General features: G+C 39.3%; 1 protein-coding gene across 1 annotated transcript; it reads left to right on the forward strand.

Annotated features, from left to right (window-relative positions):
- The first annotated feature begins 8,788 nt into the window (after positions 1-8,788).
- Positions 8,789-10,587, forward strand: LOC119652033. The gene is made up of 2 exons (XM_038055967.1): positions 8,789-9,169; positions 10,123-10,587. Exons 1-2 carry the CDS (start codon positions 8,789-8,791, stop codon positions 10,585-10,587), a joined length of 846 nt encoding a protein of 281 aa, XP_037911895.1.
- Positions 10,588-16,175: the final 5,588 nt, after the last annotated feature.

Raw genomic sequence — 16,175 nt, forward strand, 5'->3', positions numbered from 1 at the left:
GCAGTTGTGTTGAATGAAGTGATGCGTCGGGTAGCGTATAGGGGGTCGTACCTAATTAGGACTTAGTCAAGAAATTGAGAGAAATTCTGAATCGAAAAGAGAATGAAATTTTCTGCCTTTATATTGACGGATGATCTCACTTTTTTGCCGGTTGAACTAGTCAGAATGTACGCCTGATGCATTTGACTGACATTTATCAGTGGAATGTTGGGAAACAAAACACGCACTGAAAACCATCTGTTCAAGGAAATGGTTTTCCTGTAAGGGAGAAATTGAAGCAGATTTGTTAGACAACCCGTGATATGTTTGGAGTAGTTAACTCTTATTTTCTTATAAAAATAAAAGCATTTTACTTAAAATTTTATTTATTTTGAATTTTTCACCTCTACCATTAGGTAATCCCTCTGATAATAAGTTCACAAAATCCTAGGGCACTTAATTCAAATTATCAAATATGGTTCCGCCCCGCCGAAGGGGGTTTCAACAACTTTACATAATCAAATATTCAAATGTTGCATACATAAAAATAATAAAGTTTCCAGATAAGTACGGAAGTCAAATGACGAGGGCTCAAACTGAAGAGTTCATTTAATCTAACTGTATGAAATCAGCTAATAGAATGAAGCTTGCAGAAGTGTGTTTTCACAAGGAAATTTATGTATGTTGTATATTATTGTGTGTCCTTTGGGTTATCCTGGCCCACATACGTACAAATAATTGGCCCCTTCCGCACTTGACGTACATTAAAGAGATAGAACAGAACATGATGTCCTAGTGGATACTGTTTACACACATACGTGCATGGAGTTTCCAGCCTCGGTCCAACATAACATGTTGAGCAAACAACTTCAGAAGCAAGCATGGAGTAAACAAATTCACCCATTTTCGGTGGAGAATGTAATTACTTGTCCGATGTCTTTATTTATTTTATGATATAAAAGAGACCACGATACAGGATAACAGCAATGTCATCTATAAACAAGTTGTGACCCTCAAATATACATGTATCCGCTTATACGTGCTTATATGTTCGTCAGGATGTTGTGATGTTTTGATGTTTTTATATCGCATTTCATAGGAGAGACTGCGGAGTTTCTGAGAATTTTGGATTTAAAACCTTTTTATGATTTCATTGCATTGTTTTATGGCTAAAGTAAAACACTGGGAGGGTTCGCGTAGTGTAAGTCTATTTTCACAGTGTATAAGATGACTTTCTCCCTGCATTTTAAGGATTTCAGCAGGACATCCTTAGGAAGCAGACGGAAATTTTATTTGCGTTATTCATCACTCTACAATCTGAAATAATTTGAGTCCAGTTACCATTGACCATTTCCAGATCATTGGTGCTACCGTATTTCACTGGTTAGCTGTTTACGCATCTCACCAAGCTTCCAATAACCTTTGCTGTTTTCTAAGTGAGAATCATTCAAAACTACAACAATTACCCTACACAGCGACAAAGAAACGGAACAAGGACATGGTGAAAGCAAGCAAGCGACAGCGGAGCAGTAGCAATGGGACCTGAACATGATCCAGCCAGGCGTTCCCTGGTATCGTAGATTATACATGGCCCCACCGGGATATTTTCCAAGATGGGATAAGCAGTCCCCTTTGTCTCTGCTAATACAAGTCAGTTTCCAGGACATGAGCATTTCAGGGTAGTTAGAGGTAGCTTGCCGCCTCTAATTCTCGTCTGTTTATAAATGGAATAGCTTGTAAGCGAGCAGCAAGAGAGCTGGTGGCTTTCGAGCGGCGAATATAAAGGTCGATATCATCTTATTTGAAATTCTGGCGTACTGCCAAAAAGTAGATACGTTTTTCTTCGTTTTCTCTTATTTTTTTTTTGTTTTTCTCAAGTCTACTCCACTTCCTGCTGCTAAGACCTTGCATTTAAAGAAAAGTGTTGAAATGGTTATTTACTGCTTCGGTTGTTTATTTGAGTGCACAGTTCCATGAAAAATGGCTCAATTGGAGAATATCACGAGCTAGTTGAAGAGTTGAGCTAGTCAAGGCTTAAATGGAATTTCGGGAATGACTTTTAAAGCTACTTAGCCTCTATGAGGCTGAATGATTTAAAATAATGCGATTTGGATCGATTGGGGACGATTAAATTAATTCCTTATGGAGTTCAAATTCGTTGCAGTTTGTTGAAATAAAAAATTGGATTTTAGGGTATTTTCTTTCTTTTAGGATATTTTCTTTATGGATAAATGGTAGCAACATTACCATTATCAATGTCAGCATAAGTATCTTTTTGAGGTGAATTCGTGATTGTGAATATTTGGTTCATAAAGTAAACTGTCGGATTTTCGTCGCTGAATAATTGATATTTTTCCAGTATTGGGTAATAACAATTAATAACGGTAGTTATGTAAGTATATCTGCCATTGGTAATCATGAGTGATGGACTATCAGCATCATATGTATTTGTCGGTGATAAGCTAGAAAAATAGTAATCCAATGAGCATGAATCCGAAGGCTACTTATATTATGAGGCGGTTTAGATAAAGAATAGGGCAGGCGGTGTAAATTATTTGAACTTTTTACCGGAAAAAGACCAAGACTCAACCTTAAAATTATGAATAAGGGTCATGACAGAACTAGATGGTCAAGTCCTAATAATCTTGTTGTAGTGCAACAGATGGAAGACGTATTGCTAACAATGGAGGAAGCCTAGGTCATTCTTTAACGAAGAAAACACCAGAAATTGCAATAGAGGCGTGACCATGCAATGGTTTGGAGGTTAGAGCGCTGGCCTCTCGATCTCGTTGCTGTGGCTTCGAACCTCCCAAGGCTAACAACGGACATGGAAAACCAAAGTTACAGAGCCACGAAAGGAACCTTGGACTGGATTCAATACACAACGGTGAACCCGTTAACGTGTGCTTCCTATAAAGAAAAGAAGCTGCCCAGCAGTTATCCGATATTCTGTCGCAATACAGGGCCAATATAACAGCGTTGCAAGCGATGAATTGGACAGGCCTGGTTTGCTGGAGAAGAGCCAATATATCATATATAATAGTGGCTATCCGGTAAACCATGTGATCGGGGTAGGTTCCCTAGTCACTCAAAAAATAAAACCTGCTTTTATCGGCTTTGAAAACATAAGCGTTTGGGAGGTGAATTTAGAAATATAAGTCTCATTATTGTTCACTAATGCACAGTTGGAGAAGGAAGACATGGAGGTATAATATCAAAATCATACTTGGAGATGTATGACAATACCGCCTTGAATGTCCTTTGATAATCAGGTAAAGGTGAAAACTAAACAGTCCTTCGTAACACTTATAAGCGGGAATAGATGCCGCAATAACTGCAGCTAACAAAGTTCGTGGGGATGACCGATCTTCACAATCACCTGAAGAACGTTATCATTGGTACAACCACAACATATTTGGCCCCAGTTGCAAAAAAAACGTCGAAATGACTGGTACAACGATGAATGTGAGCTGACAACGAACTTCGTCGTAATAGGACCAATGGAGAACCGACCGAAAAAGGAAGCCTGGGATAATCAACAAGTCTATGAATTCGAAAAATACAGGAAACAGCCGCACCAAGCGCGGAAGGTTTACCAACAAGTTAGCAGGATGCAGCATTATACACCTCGATGCTCATCCTGTCGAGACAAAGAAGGAAATCTGATTTCGGACCATATAGGCACATTGGAACGATGGGTTGAGTACTTTGATGAATTAATTAGCAACCAACTAAGAGGTCCAACTGAAGACGAGAGACAAATGTTGCCACCACCAAACAGGAAAGAAGCAATCTGTGCAATTCATCGACTTAAAAAGTCAAAAGTCGCCAGGAGCTGATGGAGTTAGAGCAGGATTGGTTAAATATGGAGGCGAACAACTACACCAAGCGTTTCATCATCTCAAGAGATGGGACAGCGAATTCGAATCACACCAGGCAAATCAGATTTTCTCTCTTCCGCAAGCAATGGAAAAAGTGTTGGAATATGGCCATTAGCTGCACCATCTTTTCATTGACTTCAGGGTCGCCTATAATAGCATAGCCAGGGTAAAACTGTAGACGGCCATGAGAGGATTCGGTATCCTGCCGAAATTGATAAAACTGACTAGGATGACCGTGACCATTGTGTGAGGCTAAATAAAAGCAGCAGGATCACCCTCTAGAGAATCCCTATCATGCATCCTCTTTTCTTATTTTTAAGGTTATTAAAAATAAAAACTTATTACATGTTTATCTGTCACATCCCCTTTTCTCCGAAACGGTTGTACCGATTGACAATAAATTTTTTAGGAAGGTCAAAACTGTTAGCACCCGTGTATGCAGTGAGTTACATCTTTTTATGTGGAACGGCCACTCTCAGAAACTAGCTACAAGAAAAATCTGAAGAAAATCATATTTATACCTCTATATGATATCTAGGCCTCGAAATACCCCGATACCGATATCTGCTAAAATAAGGTTAATATATTTTTAAAATTTTCTGCGAATTCTCTTTAAATTTAACTCTGACCCGTATAAGTTTGCACTAATATAGGCTTTAATAAGTTTGATGGAAATTCTACTCTTATGAACAAAGTTACATTAGGCCAAAGCTGCGTCAACTTGGTATTCCCAAAGAGATAAAGTATCGGTACCAATATACATATCTGTGGTGGGCAACGCTTTATAGTGCTCCGCATCATGGCCTACATTTGCGCGTCCTGCGGGAATTAGGACCGGTATGTCGGGAGGTGATCGAATCAGCGAGAGGGATTTCAACGAAGCTGGTCCCTCCCATAGGAATACGAATACGAAGGCGGGAAGGTAGAGGACGTATGGGGAAGCTGCAGCCTTACTTCTGACTGTTTCCGTGAGAGTTTTCTCCAATGATGGTAAAATGTCAGAGGTACAATTTACCATCTTCCAGGAATGCCAGTAGAAAAAAATACTGGAGCCTGGAACGAAGCCAAGATTTAACAATCCAGGTTTTCACGTTGGTCTTCTAAATTTGGAGTGCACTGATAAGGCTTCTTTAAAATGGCTTTGAGTTCTGGCGGTCGCGCAAGTCCACTATTGTAAACAATAAGCTGTGCAGAACAGTACATGTAGGATGTTGGTTACCTGGCCTTCGAAGGAAGGTAGGAGACATCATCCGCAAGTTAGATGAACCGAACTTGGGTGTGGACTTCAGATACTGGAAGGTAAAGTTCATGAATGCCAGATAGGACAAATCTGCAAACGTGGAGACTTTCAACTTGATATTTAAACTGGACCAAACAATTCTGAAGGTGCTCAGTGACCGTCATCATATGGTCCTCCGCTTTCTCCTAGATAGATATCAGGAAACCGTACAGTATCATCTCCATTTTGGGAGCGGGGAACAATGATTGTCTTCGACTCATACAAGATAGAGCAAATTCCAGCATCTTCGGTGCGCTCTCCCACAATGATGCTGTACGCGGAGGATTGTGCATACAGTGCGGCTATTTTCAGAGAAATCAAACACAGGGGGATCGAGTCTCTGGCTGTATGGTGTGAGGGAAACTCGGTGACACGCCACCATGGCATACGCTTCTAACTGTTTTCCATTACACATTAGACTAAGTTTATGCTGGAAAGCATAAAGATTGGTCAAATAAATGCCAAAGCATGCCAAGGTCTCTTGCTATCTATTGGCAGCGAGGGTGACAGAGCTGCAGGACTGACCTGACATTTTTCTGGTGCAAGAGCCATTGGCATTCGATCAGTAAAGGGGACTAGGATCCTTTGCGATGAAAAATCCATGAGATAGAGAGCTTGTGTCCTAATGTCAAAACGGCTAGAAACAATCATGCTGAGCCAGTTCCGTTCTCAGGATCTAGTTGCGGCCATCGTAAAATAGAATTAAAAAAAGTAGTTACCCCTGTTTACTTATAATATCGTTCTTTGTGTCTTCCGCCGATGCAAGAACAAAGGAATCCAGTAACCTATGCAGAATCAAGTGGTCTCGAACTCTTAATAGGTTGTGTTTCCAACGCTCAACATATTTGCTGGGCAGGTATTAAATGCAATCCCAGAGGACTCTAATGACTGCAAATGTGGGGTGCGCCCTACGTTCGTGGGGCCGAGAAGATGTGAAGTAATTCACCTAACCATCTGCCCTTGAAGTGTGTTACAGATCACCGATACCTAGAATTCAATCTGACTGTTGTGGGTGAACAATCTGCAATACAAAGACGGAATCCTAGGAAAACGGATTGAACAAAGTTCGATGAACTTCTTGGCAACGAAGTGCAGCTCCCTGGGCAGCTCCTTCGGCGCTTGATGATGAATTGAAAACTCTGAATTATACACTCTTAGAGTGCTATGAAGAGCCTTGTTCTAGGTCACGAGGTCAAAACGGTAAAACGATTAGTTGGTGGAACGGGAACTACAAAAACTCAGGAAATCAACCAGGTGAGACTCCTTTAGAGCTTACTGTGCGGAAATGGAACGCGAAGGAGAGACTTCGGGGCTGCGCGGAGTCCTCAAAAGGAAAAATTCGGCCAAGTTGGAGCCTCTTAACCCGATGGTACTTTCACCAACTCCAGACTAGAATCAGTACAGACTTTCGTGGAAGTAGTCTATCTGGCGGTTGCTGCAACCCGTTCAACAAGTGTTATAAGGTGAACTGGAACACTGCGAAAGCAGTTACTACCAGTGAACAGGTGGGAGCTGCCATACTGCCTTCTGAACACCTCAAAGCACCTGGCAGTGATGCATCATTCCAGCGATGGAAAGTCATGTGAATCTGGTCATCATTCTTTGGTTTCTAAGATAGAAGATGCAACTCTAAAGGGTAAGTACGCGATGGGGTTGTTCGTGGACATTGAAGGGGTGTTTGACTGTGCGCCTTTACAGAAACTAGAATTAATGGATCTATGCTATGCAACGCATTATTTGATTTTCATCCCCTGGATATATTGATTCAAAGCGCTGAAATCAGAGTAGCTCATAGACTAATTCGCTTAGATTTATGGGGAAACGACGGACGTAAAGGCTGAACTTGATCATGTTCTTACAATGCCTTCTGATGAATGAGGGGAATGAGTGACGGAATATACGGAAATCTTATCTCTTAGCTCAAATTTGGAACAGCATTCTGGGGTCGGAATCTTTCTATCGAATAAAAATAAGAAATGGGCTTTTCTTTTGGGACAATATGCAATGGTCATCAAAAATAAATGTACGATACGAGGTGTGTTTAAGAAGTAAGGTAAATTTTTAAATTACGCGGGCAACGTGCATTCGAATATCGAAATTTTTTATTACTGTGTGTTGGTATATACGTTCCCAACATATGTGCGCAGTTTGAAGTATATAGTATACTTAGTTTGTTTTTGGCGTATAGAAAAGTTAGATGTATTTTGCTGTGCTCGGCGATTTTCCATTATTACTAAAAATGGAGCAAAGAATTTGCATAAATTTTTGTGCAAAAAAGGGAATCAAGTGCTCTGAAACACTTAAGATGTTGACAGTGGCATACGGTGAGTCTGCTCTAAGTACAAGAAATGCTTACAAATGGTACAAGCTCGATGCGAGCTGCGATGGCCGAGAAGATGCCAATGGCGAACTTTGCTCTCGACGCCCCGGTACACCAACAGCAGATGATAACGTCGAAGCTGTGGAGAAAATTGTTTTGGAGAATCGTCGAATTACCATAAGAGAAGTTGCTGAGGATGTTGGCATAACAGTCATAAAATCTTGTCGGATATTTTGGGCGTGAGCCGTGCTCCAAAGCTGCTAAATTTTGACCAAAAGAACCGTCGCATGAGCATTGCTCAGGAGCTGCTGAATGACGTCAACGACGATCCACATATGCTCAAAAGGGAGATATATGATGATGAACCATTTCCTGTTCCCAAAACTGAAGAAACCTATGAAAGGGCGGAGATTTGCAACGATTGACGTGATAAAGACTGCATCGCTGGAAGAGCTCAAGGTTATACCAGAAAGTGCTTATCAGGAATGCTTTAAAACCGGAAAAAACGCTTGCACAAGTGCATCATATCTGATGGGAATTACTTTGAAGGGGACAATATAAATATTGATTAATATACAAATATCTTTTTATAAAAATAAAAACTCACCTTACCTTTTGAACACGCCTCGTATATAGTAGTGAGTGTAAAAGCTAATTTATTACTCGTGGATCAGGGGGGAGTTGAATTTTGTTGAGTCTTTGTTGCTTAAATTGCTGCTGTTTGAACTACTATGGCGAATACTGGGCTGCATTTTCTCGGGTGTAGGCAGCTGTCTTGCATTTGACGTAGTAGAAAAGATTGACGCTGCCGACTCGAAAAATTTGCTCCTGACCAAGCTAATATTGAATATACTAATGATATTTATTTGTGTATGTATTTGTTTCGACTTCAATTGCAGATTTTCTTCTTCTTTGACAATTGATGTTGGTCTCCTCTCTTTCGGTCGTCTTCGTGTCATTTAGGTGGATTTCTGGGTGGTCGTTTACTTTCCGCCTTACTTTTTAGTAGGCATCTGGGAATAGTTCTCCCATTCATACCAACATACTAGAGGTTTTAAATCCTAAAGGTGCCTCTAAACGAGTCGATTTTCCAGGCAATTTTGCGCATGCGCACAGCGCATGCCATATTGCATATAGCGCATGCGTGAGCCGCATGCGTTTTTTGACAAATATTGTAGCGCATGCCGCAACGCAAGCACTCCCATCACAGATGGGAGTCTTGTGCGCTTTTTCCATTGAATAAGTAAAGAGACATCGACTGCTTTCTATTGTGCATTCGTATTTATCGTATTTATTATATTATCGTATTTATTATATTATACAGTGAAAATGTCGCTCGACAGCAAAGAAACGACGTTAAATTTCATAGAAGATTATAAATTAAGTGAAGTGCTATGGAAATGTGACCAGAAAGGATATTCTAATAAACAATTAAGAAGTGATGCACTTCATAAATTAAGTGAAAAATATGGTGCCGACGTTAAAGCAATAAAATGTAAAATAAAAAATTTAAGGTCATATTTTTGTAAAGAATTTCAAAAAACTCAAACAAAAAAAAGCGGCAGTGGTACAAACGAAGTGTACGAATCAAATTGGTTCGCGTATAAACATTTACTCTTTTTGAAAGATGTAAATGTACCATTGCCAACAAAAGACAGCATAGTGGAGAAGAATGCCCAACAGGGGAGCAATACACATGACATTGAAGAAGTAAGTAGTATATTTTAATCAAAAAAATATAATTTGGATAAGAGAAATTTACATGTATTTATCCTGCCATTAAACTGATCCTTCCTCGGATAGAAAATATTGTTGAAATTCGTTTCTTATTTCCTTGGCATCATTTGAAGGTTTCCTAGGAATTGAAGAAAGTGGTTGCAAACCTCTGTCTGATTGTGTCGTTTTTCTCCATGAACCGGGTATAATTTCGCCACAACTGGCTTCTTCCGAATCAAAAGTACCAAAGGGTGCGTGTATATTTCTGGAGGAAGATTGCTTTCGTAGAAAGTTATGCAAGTAAATGCAGCATAATACGACATCTATAGCAGTTTCGAGTTCTGTTAATTCTAGTGGCTTACGAAATATTCTAAAAACGGCTGCCAGTAATCCAAAAGCATTTTCAACAATTCTACGGGCTCTCGACAGCCTGTAATTAAATATTCTATTTGGCGAGTTTCTTGTTATTTCCCCTGGGAAAGGTTTAATTATATTTGTGGTTAACGGGAATGCATCGTCAGCTACTAAGACATAAGGGATTGGCAGCGTTCTTCCAGGGAGGGCTTCTTCTTTGGGTAATTTTAGTTGATTCTTTTCAAGTCTCTTTCCGAATTCCGTATTTTTGAACACACCTCCATCTGAGATCCTCCCCTGGCAACCGACATTAACGTAGGTAAAACAATAATCTGCATCAACGACACCAAACAACACAATGCTAAAGGTGCCCTTGTAATTAAAAAATGTACTTCCACTATTCTGGGGGCATCGAATGAGCACATGTTTTCCGTCCATTGCTCCACAACAATGTGGGAAATTCCAGTTTTTATCAAAGTTGTTTGCAACTACCCTCCAATCTCCTGTGTCCTGAGGAAGCTGAAAATTAAATTTAAATTGTTAGACATAATTACCTAAAATAGATTGTTTTAATAGAGTCAACATTTTTTCAGACAATCGCTGATGAAGGATTAGAAGAAATGGATACTTCAAATTCTTTTCGGAAACCAGCGGCAGATGGAAAAATCACAAAAAAAAGAAGGCGGAACGTCACAACTAATGTGAGTGATGAGAGAGAAGAAGAAGCTTATAATTTTATGAAGGCTATTAGTGAAATGAAAACTATGGATGAATATTCAGCTTTTGGGGATTACATAGCGCATAAAATTCGAAAACTTAAAAGCGCTACATTGCGCAGTATCGCCCAAAACCGCATCAATAATATCATTTTTGAATTGGAAATAAGTCATGAAAATGACCAAGGTTTAATCTTAATTTCTTCGCCATCTACCGCAAGTTCATCGGAGCAATATTCAACGACTCCTACTCCTGAACCAGAACCTCATCCATCATCACCGATCGCTACAATGCAACACGTCAACAACAATTCTGTAATAACAGAACTTTTGAACATATAATTGAGGTTATTTTTATACGTTATTTCAATTTCAATAAAGAAATGTCAGTATTAACTCTAGAATTTAATATATAATTCGGTTTATGAAGGCATATATACATACTCGTATGTACCAATTCCTCAATAAACTCACCTTTATGTAATCTTTCAGTGCTGAACAAATACTTTTCGCTACTTCAGGAACAATTTTCGAAATGCTTTGTGTTGAAACTTTGAATAGGAAGCTTAGGCTTGCGTATGAGTCGCCTGTTGCCAGATAACGGAGTGTGGTTGCGAGTCTGATTTCAGCAGGTATAGCCTCACGCATAACCGTATCCCTTTTTGTTATTAGCGACCTTATCATATCCAATAGAATATTGTAATCTATTTGAGACATCCGTGTAAAATTTTTGAAAAGATAGTCGTCATTATCTATCTCTTTTAAAAACTTATTTTTATTGTCTTTAAAATAGTCACGCATCCATATCCTTTTTGACTTTGCTATCCTTTTATCGCAGTTCCTTTTAATTATTATATACGCTGCACATACTCCTGCTTTCATTAAACAATTCACTGACATGTTGAAAGAAACCACGAGAAAGCGAAAACAACTAATTGCAACGTGTGGACGCTGGAGTTGCATGCGCTATGACGCACGTGCGTTATTCAATTTCAGGCATGCGTTTTTACGGCGCAAGCATGCGCTTTGCGCACCAAAAAGAGGCATCGTTTGGAGGCACCTTAATACGGAAGTGCCTTTTGCTTGGCCTTTTATAATAAGCAAGACTCACTGTTGTATCTTATTTCCCATTCGCTGTACGTCTTAATGGCCGTTCCAAAGTGCTGAAGTCCCTCAAGTCCACGTTAACAAATCATGTATTTTATGTATTGTGAACTTTATTTTTTTTTTTGTTTTTGAAAATTGGCAGTATCAGGTGAAATGTTTTGATGACAAGCTGGTCTGGTTGCTGATCTCGTCTATTTCGTTGTTCGTGTTTTTTTCATAAATCTGGGCTTCTATTCGTTTAATGTTAAGTCTTCCTTTGCTAAATCCAAAAGATTTAGAGTCTATTTCAAAGCATTCGTACTTATGTGTTAAACTGATTCATTGTCTGATATGTCTAATTATTTTTGCTGGACCTTCAAGTTCAGTAAACAATTTGTACTGCACCAAGCGACCGATACTACCTATTTGAAGTTGACGAAAATGTAATGGACATCAAGTTTACATCAAGTGTGATTTACCTGGTTCATTTTTCCTAGTCTGTCGGAGAGAATCGGTGTTTCCATATGCTATCTCTCAAATTTACTTCGATAACAAAGACTGAATTCACCTAACATCAAGCAAGCTAAGACTCACTAACTTTCAGAATATTTAATAGCTTGAATAACTTTCTAGTACAGCACGCCCGTTTACATTGAATTTTCCTTTAAAAATTATCTCATCTTTTAAATAATTCATAAAGTTATGCTTTACTGCATCCACCAACTCGCACCTTCTCTTTCATCCCACAATTCTATCGTGGAAGTTCACCTAAATAACTTGGGTCCTTTTTGGGACAGAATCATTATAGTTAATTTACAACGATGGCATGACTTTAATATTAAATCGAACGGAGTGTATGCCGGAGAAAGTGAATCTGTGGACGTCCCTATTTTCCAGCAACTAAAAAGGACACAGCTGATGCTGAGCTGAAAGCTTGATGAAAGTTTTTTAATATTCTATAAGACATCCTGGCCGGGGTGCAGAAATCTAGTTTATAGGACTCCCAGAAATCGCAAGAGTCCCTCGAGAAATGATGGTGCGCATGTGGTTTTTATATGTTTAAACATTTTGGCCTCTACCGTCTGGAAGTATCTAAATTCTGGAGGCTAAGAATGCAAGTCCAGACTTGGAGTGTTGCAGCATTTGCTGAACTTATTTATGCGAAAGCCAAATTAGAGGAGGAGGAATATGTGGAAAATTATCACCACATAATGTGACATTAGGTTAAATTTATATATACAAGCAATAGGCTTGTATTCGCTTTGTTACATGATGAGAACTTTCAGGCGTATGAGAGTTTTCACGGGTTGTTATAGCTAAAATTGAAGAATTGCCACCTAGTTTAACAGAAACATGTTTAACCTATTCAATTCAATCTTGAACGTAATATTATTAAGCAATAATGTTAACGGTTTTCTAATACTCTAAACAATGTCAATAAATGTGATCGAAAATAGCTTTTTCTTTCATATTCTTCGATTTTATTTCTCGAGTTCTGTGCTACAAAACAATGTAGTTTATAAGTAGTGGGAGTAGTTTCGCTGTAGATATGGCCATTTGATATATCCTCTTTTTAAGGTTTTGTGTGAAACAAAACCTTATTAGAATCGAGACGGTGTCTGTCTGTCCGTCTGTCCGTCTGTCTGTCTATCTGTCTGTCACACCCGATTTATTCGGAAACCGCTAAACCGATTGTCACAAAAATTGGTGAGAGTATGTAATCTGGTGATCCCTTTACATGCAGTAAGTGGCGCCATCTTGTGTTAAGTTTAAGGGGGGGCTCCCCGTACATGTGAATGGAGGGTGCAAATTTTTTTTTCACAGAATGTAGCCATGTAGGGTATCAAATGAAAGGTCCCAATTAGTACTTTTCGAATCTGGTTCAATATTTGATATTAGATGAAACATAGGGGAGTGAGGGTTCAAAATATGACTCACAAAAAGTGTAACAGGTCTCGTTCTCAGAACCTATCCAACTGAAAAATCTGAAAAAAATCACAGTGGTGCATCTCTACGAAATCTAGGCCTCAAAATATATCCGGTTCCGATATCTGCACAAATAACGTTAATAATAGTATATTTCCACATTTTAGAAATTTACCTGGCACCCCCCTTATGTTCATCTCAGAAGTACAATGCACAGTTTGGTCAAGTTTGAAGAAAGTCCAACTATTATTAACAAAGTTATAGGGGGTAAAACTTTACAATTTTTTGTGAATTTCGTGCACTCTACAACCCGCATGACGTCATCATCACATATCAATTCGTCAATACCACAACGAAATGAATTCTTATGAATTGGGTCGCAGATAATTATTTTGTTTTAGTTTTTTAGTTATTTGTCAACCAGACATGTGTGTATGTAGGTATATAATATATGCGTGCTAATGAACTTTGCGGGTAGTGCCTAATTCAGATAGATATAAGACGTAAATCGGAAATATGGGTACGATAAATTTAGATACGTGCATATATGTGTACAGTAGGTAATAGGCAGTTTGTTTGTTTAGGGTGACGTGATATCTATGGCTGTAATATGTACGTATGTCTCGTAGTTTGGAAAAATATGAAGGATTATGTTGGATTTGTAGCTATATACGGACAGAATGTGCGTCTCTTACATAAGATGAACACAAAACCTTTATACCCGAAGCGCGAGCTTCCGGTATTCCGACTTGTTTATTTATAGTATCATTTATACTAAATTTCTCATTATCGTGCTTTATGTAATATGAACGACTCAACCCCGTCGTCAGTACATTTGCTACTGGCAGTAAATGCTCTGAGAATAAGTTGTTTTCGAAATACGTACCTATATAGGGACAATAAAAAAATTGGACAGATGCTGCAAAACATTTTTTGGTCAAATATCTCGAAAGCCAGATAATATTTAGTAAATTGTGGGAAAAAAAACACTATATTTTGATGTGCATTTTGCACCACTATAATATTGTGGCGCGGCAGGATGTGCAGCATTCGATTTATTTCGAATGTTGCGGATGTGGACGGATAGATGGCGCGGAACTCTCCACTCACTCGTTTTGGAACGCACCAAGGGAGTGGAGAATTAGCGGTGGAAAAATGCCGTTGGTTGTACAGTAAGGACCGCATGGAAATAAGCCGGTCTCTTCTGTTTCCAACCGCGGCGGCGTTCACATTAATTGCAAAGGTCCAGTTGAACTGTTCTAAGTTTACTTTAAAAAAGTCAAATTTTTAAAAATAAAGTTAATTTTTTGTGTTTTAAACGGAGTGCCCATTTGTTTTGATGAAAACTTAATATTTAAATATACGAATTTTATTTATTGCCAAAATATTTCCAAGTCGTCACAATCTCAGCAGATGCAAGATTTTACTTAACACTACCACTAAGCGCCAAGCTTCTATGCTCGGACGATCCTACCTGGTAGTGGCCGGTTGTATGTTAATGACAGACCCGTTTTGTCAACTAGCAGCAAACAGGTTAGAACTGGTTCGTTCGAATATATGCTGCAAGCAGAACTATCTTATAATGACTACGCCTCATATCGGTAAACCACATATGCTCCCTTGATCAGCCCATGCTTGAATGCAAGATTTTAATGAGTCACCTTGCATACAGCATTATGCTTGTTCGCGAATTACACCGTTGCCATAACAGTGGAGCCTGACATGAGATGATGCAACGTGTCTAACGCTGAACCACACATTCGGCACGGATCGTTGTCCACCCGCTCTTTCATTATGTGCTTGGGTGGCGATCACGCCATCCTGAATGGCACACGTGAATCCCTTCGTCTCAGAAAACAGTTCACCAGTACACAGCCATCTGATCAACAAATACAAATCGACAAATGACTGCCAGAGACAATTTATGTGTTTACCGTGCATTTCCTTTGACTTCTATTCATACATCCGTTCCTGATCTGGCCTTACCTCATTCAGAGATTTCAAAGATCGATCGTTCAACTTAAGTGGAGTCAACCCAAAATCTGCCTTTTAAACAGCCGCATGTAAGGGATTTACCTGCTCCTTTCTATAAAAATAAGCATGCAGCGGGTCGACTTGGCGCTGATGTTGTGCCACCACCTCAAATACGCCCCTGATTCCAATGTCACGAGGCAGGTTCATCCGCTCCATGGCAAAATTTGGATGATACATTCCTAATTTAGACATAGTAGTCCGTATCCCCTGGACGTTTTCAAGATCGGTTTTCGTCTCCGGTAATATTCCGAATGCGTAAGCCATTGGTAATTTCACACGCTGCACGAATTTGGAGAGCACGGCATTCTTCCGATCACCAACTCCAGCATGGGTTCCTTGCAGAATTCTTAGGTAGTTGTAGAAGTCCGTCTCGGTAATAGTTTAGATGTGAAGGCCACCAATATCATGTTTGGCATGTCATTCGTGATGACTTTACCGAATATCACATTTGAACATTTTTTACTATTCGCAACAGACTCTTATTGTGGTAATCAGTACTAGAATACAACTTGATGTCATCTAAGTACATCAAGTGTGTCAGCTCGCACTTAGGACGTGGGTCATATTTTATTGCGAAACCATGCCCTCTAGCATCATTCAGTAGCCATGACAGGAGGGCTAGTGCCATACAGATCCAAAGAGGACTCAACGAATCCCCTTGAAAGATTCCCCTCCGTATACCGCTGGGCTTTAAGGTGTTAGTACCATCATATGTATGCACTGATTCCATGACTATCGCCAACAACTTTATTATTTTCGGATTAATGCGATGCAGGTGTAGGACATCGATTAGCTAGGTGTGCGGGTAGCTTTCAAAAGCCTTGGCATAATTGATATAGTAATTAAAGAGATTTTTTGGCTTCCAGTTGTCTGTCCTACACCTA

The sequence above is a fragment of the Hermetia illucens genome, chromosome 3, assembly GCF_905115235.1.
Source record: "Hermetia illucens chromosome 3, iHerIll2.2.curated.20191125, whole genome shotgun sequence".
In the NCBI taxonomy this organism is placed as follows: Eukaryota; Metazoa; Arthropoda; class Insecta; order Diptera; family Stratiomyidae; genus Hermetia; species Hermetia illucens.